At 43.0% G+C, this 7483-nt stretch overlaps 1 protein-coding gene across 1 annotated transcript; it reads right to left on the minus strand.

Moving 5' to 3' along the window:
- Positions 1-3026: 3026 nt before the first annotated feature.
- On the minus strand, positions 3027-4645 carry LOC115401539 (glutathione-specific gamma-glutamylcyclotransferase 1-like). Its single transcript, XM_030109787.1, is given in 5 exon segments — positions 3027-3513; positions 3516-3747; positions 3857-3892; positions 4019-4029; positions 4032-4645. Coding segments are annotated over 5 exon segments (585 nt in total). The 5' UTR covers positions 4189-4645; the 3' UTR covers positions 3027-3364.
- Between the last annotated feature and the right edge of the window lie 2838 nt (positions 4646-7483).

Here is a 7483-nt window from a genome sequence, read left to right on the forward strand (position 1 = left end):
AAAAAGGTTCTTGAAATGTTGGCGATCGATTCCAGAGCTGGTCATGAACCCACAACGTTACCAAACAATGTCTACGGTCTTTGTACTAAAGCTCCTATTTTTGTAATGACTAATCCAACTTGACAGATGTAAATGTTTTTGGAAAGATTCTGTCCAGAAATCGATCCCTCCAGATGAAAGTCACTTATATATTTTTTTTTTTTTTTGCATAACGGGGGAAACTAATAGAAAATTGATCATTCTTAAAAAGAGGGTGTTACTGGCTGATACAGCAATGCTGCTAAACAGGAAAAAAATATGAATTGACTCGGATGATTTGGTCGTTTACTATGTAAGTTATTTGATTTCTTTTTTTTTAAAAATTGGGCAATTTGCGACGATTGCAACTGTATTCACCTGTGAAAGCGTGTAAAATGTGACTGACTTCTGAAGCCATCGTTCTTTTTTTCTCTGTGACGAGAAGTCCGTGGTTCTCTTTGATGTCGTTGATGTTTTAGGAGAAGAAAAAAACAAAAAAAAACAAACCCACATGGTTTGCATCGGCGTCCTGAGTTGAGCACTACGTCTGTTCTAGGTTTCTTTCTGTGTTCATAGTGAGATTTAAATATGATGTTCTATATCGATGTACATAATGACGAGAGCGACGATTCCTCTGGCTTTTCCCTCATTTCGCCTGTCTATTTTATAGTTCACTTGTACATATGAAGAAATACATTTGCCATTTTACTAACAGGAAGAGCCAACTGGGAATAAAAGAGTGCTAAATCAGAGTTTGGTTTGATTCCTTTGTGTTTCAACTCCGAGTTTCATGTGAAATGTGTTCCTTATTTTGTTTAAATAAATGTTTAAAACGCTGTTATGAGTGCAGAAATAACAATGACAGGCAGCAGTAAACTGCTTAAATAGAATTCTCATCAAACTATGGAGGGAAAGGTTTATTCAAGAGGACCGCACACATGAGATAATATCAAGAGTTGGAGGTTATACCACAACAAAAACACGCAAACGGCTCAATAGCTTGTCATGCCGTTCACGAGTCAACTTCTTTCTGCACAATAACCGGATTAAAGATGTCGATCAGGTGGTTTCAGGGGTCGCTGTGACCACAGGCTGTTGATTATCAGGTTCCACGATGCCAAAACGTGATAAAGTTAAAGAGGATTGTTTACATGCACCCTCCACTGTCAACACTCCTTTAACCACAGCTTTCAGTGGTTCACTCGTGCAAATTAAATTTTTAGAGAACAGAGTGTAATGCAATAATTCCGCAGTTAAAAGAAGGTAAAAATTAAACTGGGTTTAATAGGTTTTCATAAACTTTAAGAGCAAGCTGAATATCAGTAATAAACTTTGATTTTATGAGATTTAGTCTTGTAAAAAATGCTCTTTTATGTCTCTGTTTTCTCTTACTTTTAACTTTTTTTAAAAAATAATCACAAATATTCACGTATATTTACCTTTCTTATCTGCTCTTTGCATTTCCATTCTATTTATGTCCCTAAATGAGTCCGTTTAAATATTGCATTTAGAGCATGTAACTACATTTTAACCAATCCTTTTGGAATAATAATCTGTTCGGAGCATCCTGCTTTTTGCCCGGAGTTAGTTGATATCAGCTCCCTGCCAGCCCAGCTTGAATAAAGCAGAAACAGAGCAGATGTGTGTATTGTATGTGTCGGTGCAGCCTGTGAGGGGTCAGTGAAGAACTACAAAACAAATGAAAATAAATGGAAATGGAGCCCGCACGCACAAATGTTTTCCTTTTATTACGGTGGCGGCGGCTTCATTATTAAGTTTTCCACCTTAGATGTGTTGGAAGATTTACAATTTAAATTACTATAATCAGAATAACCTCAAACGCTGTGCGAGACTGTTTTCGATCGAAAAACACATTCATATTGAGCTGTACTGAGAAAGCTGGTGGCAACAGAAGTAGGAGTTTGTCATGTTATTTTCCACCTCTACTATCGTAAATTGATGAATCCATGAATATATTTTAAGCTGAGAACAGTTTCAGTCCTCCACACGGAGCCCATTGCAACCCCAGTCTGCTCCATTCGGACTGTGGACTTCTCAACATCCCAAAGCACAATCTAGTTTGTTAAAGCCTCTGCCTGCTCCCACGGGTCACATTCACTCCTAATTTCATTTCTAGTCCCTGTTTCCATCTGAAATTAAATTTGAAAAAAATCAACTGTTTTCCTTCCAGAACCAAACTCTCTGTTTCTTGGGATCATTTACAGAAGCCGCTGTGGACAGTTTTTATTTGAGCTTCTCGAGCTTCTTCTTGACTGGTGGTGCTTGTTTAGGCCTCATCTGTTCACTAGAATTCAACATAGACATACTCGAAGTGTGAATCATTATCAGACACTTGTAATCAGTTTGGATTAACTGACTAGCTCAGCAGAAATGGCTAAACAGACATCTGTCTCCAATCCCTCCTTGTAGATTTAATAAATACTTCATGTATTTATATTTTGACTTGAACGTGCACGCTGGAGGAGCAGCCTCAGCAGTGTGTTTGCATTGCTGCTGTCTGACATGACCTCCCCAGCACACTTGTAAACACAGGACTTCCAGCACGTCCTTATATAAGCCTGCACACCTCGATTGGATGTTGATTTGAACAACATCCAAGGTACAATCTGCTCCTTCCACAGTCTGGGCGTGTCCTGTGTGTGTGTGTGTGTGTGTGTGTGTTTGTACATGTGCACTCCAGGATCCTGCTGCATGAAAACAGCTTTGGGGATGTCACTGCCGAGCATAAACCTGAGTTTACGCCTCAAGTCAAATATGGTTGAAATGTGTGGAATGTACATCAATCTGATTTAAAGTTAACCCTTTACTGAGCTACTGGCCACATGTTATAGTTACACAATCACCACAGAACAAAAGCAGCTTCTTTAGCCTTTTTTTTATTGGCATTTCACTTTACAGTAGATGAAGAAGTTGTGACAAACAACTTTTCAAAAACAGGTCTTGGTCTTTGAGAACACGTCACAGCAGCCATATGACCGGCAACCACATTTTAACAGCACAAGAGACTCCCGTTCCTTTTTGAGTGAGGTGGACGGAATCTAAACAGTGCAAATAAAACATGGTCATGCATTAGAAAAAAAAAAAAAAAAAAAAAAAGTAATACCACAGATTTTTTTCCTATTGATAACATTTTGGTAAAAACGTGTTACCGAATTATGGTGGTTTCCAAAAACAAACATGTTTCCTCTTATTTCTGCCCACTCCAGTGGACTGAATGTAAATAGAAACCTTGGATGGTAGTGTTTAATGATACTGAACACAAAACATGACAGGTAAAATCCTCATTTGTAGTGCATTCATTTATGAGTGAAACAATGGGTACGAGCTACTGAGCCGCTAACAGATAGGACACCACGGTGAGCGCCGCCGCCTCGATGGCAAACAGGTGGTGGTCTTCCACGTGCGGGCAGCTGCTCCTCATGAACTCGGCCAGGCGGAGCAGGTACTCGAGGTTGTGGCCCGTCTTGCCCTGCTCACGGCGATCTGGGCGCCGATCTCCTCCGGGCTGGCCGGCCCCAGGTAGCGGGGGTTGTCGGACGTGGCGATGTACACCAGCGCCTGAACCGGAGCGTGGCTCTCCCCGTCAGGGAAGAAATCCATCAGCCGGGTGATGTAGCCGCCGCAGGCCGTCTCCAGCACGTTCAGGTAGCTCAGAGACTCCTCCATCTGAGAGCCCGTCACCTCAAACGCCACGCCCCAAGTGCTCGCCTGTGAAGAAGACAACATCACCAGTGAGCACAGAAATACCACAAATGTCCTCAGGTGTGGAAACTCCGAGGGAGTCGGAGAGCCAATCAGAAGAGAGCATTCAACTTACGTCATCCTCCTCGATGAGCGTCACCACTCTTCCGGGCTGCAGACAAGGGAAATAAAAATAGGTCACGTCACGGACAACGCCTAAAACAGCCACGCTCAGCATCACCATAACAAGGCCTCGGTACCACATGAAAACAGTAAAATAAGAAACATCCAATCTCACCAATTCGTCGTTCCCCGGTGGAAGTTGTCTCCGTGCCAGAAGCGTCTCTTGTAGCCCTGAATGTAGCCGACCTTGCTCCTCTTGTACTTGAAGTCGGGCTTCCACACCAGTGACCCGTACCCGAAGATCCACAGGCTGGCCTTTCCGCTGACGATGTCTTGAGGCTTCATTTTGATCGGTAGTGTTTAACGACGTTCAAATGAATCGATGATGGATCAGTGGATGTCGACTAGCTCTGGTGACTAGCTAGCTAGCGTTAGCTTCCTCCGGTCCAGGAGAAGCGGTACCGGCTGGCTCGTGGGGATACCGCGGACGGTATTTGAGCCCAACTGCTTTGCAGTTGCGAAGATGGAGTTTCGCAGTGTGTTTTGCCTTGCACGATGCATCGCCATTGCATTACAGGTGCCGCATTATGCCTTAAAAATCCATGGCAGCCGATTCGGCCCGTCGAGTTGGGAGGGGGAAAAAAATTAAAAAACGCTGTGGCCAGCTGCTACGCCAGCCGAGAATATCTTAAAAGTATAATAAATAGGAAAGATCGAGGTTTCAGTGATGTTACCGTTTCAAAAGCCGCGTCGCAGCGTGCTGTGGCGCGCCTCCGCCGAGATGCGTTTCCTCGATAACATGGCGAACGAACGCTCTCCTATTTATACAGTCTGGAGCTGGTAGGCGGGGCCAGCGAGCGCTTTGGACCAATAGGATTCCAGAAGAAAATATCCGCCTCGCAGTCCAGCCAAACAAATTTTGGTGCGCCAAATTAGGCGGGACTTACAAGCTAAATCTCGCATATTATTGGTCCGAAGTGGAATTCTCATCTTTCAACCTTATTGGACACTTTACTGTCAGTCCGTCCACCTCAATGTTTGATTGGTTGTTGGTGTTGTCACTCACGTCGTGGCGTGGGGATGGAGATGGCTGATGCAATTTCTAACAACGTTTCAGAGCTGGACCAACAGCCAAGCAACATACCAAGGCGTTGCATCAGATGATCCCTACAGAAGCCATACATTTGATTTGATCACATCCTTCATAAAGCAAAGTAAATCAATAAATTCATATTAGGTGAAAGTGAGAATACAAATCTGTTTCTCTGACAGGATATTTAACAGTGTAGTAGTGGAAATCAAGCTGGGCACGAGATAATCACACGTGCATTTGACCTAAGCATCAATTTTAATCCCACAGCTCAGGGATCTGATGTAAAGGGAGGTCACCGCTGACCTGCTGGGAGCTGGAATAAGCCTGAAAACTGAAATAAAAAGCAGGGATTGTTTTTTTATTTTAAATGATAACTTTCGTGTGTTTCCACAGCGATCCGGCAAGTCAGCATGTTGTAATCAGGAAACATGTGAAGCTATTCCAGTTTTGCAAACACAAACACTAGGGCTCTTTTATTTACATTACTCTCACAAAACATTGGGCTGCCAAATGTGGGATGGTCATGGACCAACCGAGTGTTTTAGAACTTCTGAAGTTTTACGGAATGTATGAAAAAGAACAACTACAAAGATGGACAAAGTCAGATTACCAGAAAGAACTGCTGAAATATTTTTAAATGCATGAATGCCCCCCTCTTGATAGGTTTGATGCTGTAGCAGAGGCTCATCTGTGCTCAATAAATAGATTATCTATAAATAGGTAGCATTATCAGTCTTGATAAGATGGCAGACAACTGTACCCGCTACTCATAAGTCTAAAGCACCACATGATCCATGCCTTTGAGCGACAGTGCATCACGCACAGACTTCCATCACTGCCTTTCATGTCCATCATTTTCTCCAGCCTGCTGTTGTAGTTTCTAATATCTGCTTTGATTCAGCACAGAACCAAAGCCTTCAATGACAAGTAACTGATAAAATAACTAATGCAGTGCATGTCTTTGAAGTTTTGACCTGCAAATGCATGACATTTCTGTAGTTTTTGGAGTCAAGCCAACCAACTTATGTGGAATTAGTCTAGATAGCCAGCTACTTTAGCTCATATTTTCTTTTTCTCCATGCAGACTGTGACTGAAGGGTTTAAAAATTGGGTCAGGGCTGCTTACTGTATATCACTACTGTAGGTGTAAAGTGTTTTTGAGGTCAACCTATTTGCTTGTGGGTCAGGAGCTCAAGGCCAGATCAGTGTGACAGTTCAGATCTAAAAGTGGATCCTGCAGGATGGGAAAGCGCTTACTGTATGCGGCGATACCTGCCAAACAAGTTAATTTTAGCCCAAGAAAAATGTAACGGACTTCCGGGGTTTATGACAGCTGTTATTAATACACTGTATGCTGATTTACTTTAATCCCTTTGATATAAATATGAGTGGGCACTCTGTAAATGTCTAAACAATGTGCTGCTCTTAAATAACTGGTGGGAGCATTGGTTTCAGTTTGGCAAGATAGCTTTCAACCAGACTGGAGATGCTTACTGACACCTAGTGTTAATTAATGAGACAACTACAAGTGGAGGGCAGGGTGGGAGGAGGAAAGGCTACTGGAAACAAACAGCGTCGATCTATCTGAGCACATAAAGGCATCCGTCATTTACAATCAAGCCAAATGATTTGTCTGCAAAGAGGACCAGGAGCTGCAGCTGGCAGAGAAAAACATCAAGGTTTGGTTTGGATTTAAAAAACAAACCCCCCCAAAAAAAGTTTGCACAATGCATCCTTCTTCCTAGAATCATAATAAATAGCATTGATTGGCGTGTTTATCTCCACTTGTTTTGAAGTTGTTTCCTGAAAACTGAAGCCCTCCATGCCAACAAGTGCAGAACGCAGAGTTTGATGCGTGAGAAAAGCGCTCGGCCTGCGCCGGCATGTTCTGCATTTTTTAATCAGGGAGGAAGCAGGAACTGATGTCACTGGGTCACAAACAGGATGCTGTGATTATAACACAATGAAAATGCCTGGCTATGTTATGGACACCCAGAGGCCAAAGAGCAGAGTGCTTAGCATGTGCGATCAAGTGGGAACGAGGGTGTGAGTCTTGCGTATAGGTGTGAGTCCGACAGCAGTGGGAAGAAACTCTGAAGTGCCGTCAGGCTGGGTCAGGTAACAGACCAAAGCACCAGGGCCTTTAACCAGACGATTAATCACTGTGATAAGGTATGTTTTTCCTGAGCCTGGCTGGAAGCTCCAAACTTTTCTTTTCCTCATACATGCACACACAAGCCCTTTATATGAGGAGGCCTAGGTCAACAGGCTGACAGGTGTGTGTGAGGGAAAAGCCAGCCAGATTCTTCTCTGAGCGTTGATTGCTGCTGATTACGGGGTGTTGACTGTTGCAGGATTTCTGTTAATTGGAGGCAAGAAATATTTTGATAATGCAGACGACACATTTCACGAATCTTGAAACACACATAAGAGATTTAATTGCTGATCAATGCATCGCGGCGCACGTGTGTGTGTGTAAATGCACTAAAACGTAGCACATGTCCAAAAGACAAGGAGGCCAAAGGGCAAAAAGATTGATCAGCCTGC

Source organism: Salarias fasciatus, chromosome 15 (assembly GCF_902148845.1).
Source record: "Salarias fasciatus chromosome 15, fSalaFa1.1, whole genome shotgun sequence".
NCBI classification, from domain to species: domain Eukaryota; kingdom Metazoa; phylum Chordata; class Actinopteri; order Blenniiformes; family Blenniidae; genus Salarias; species Salarias fasciatus.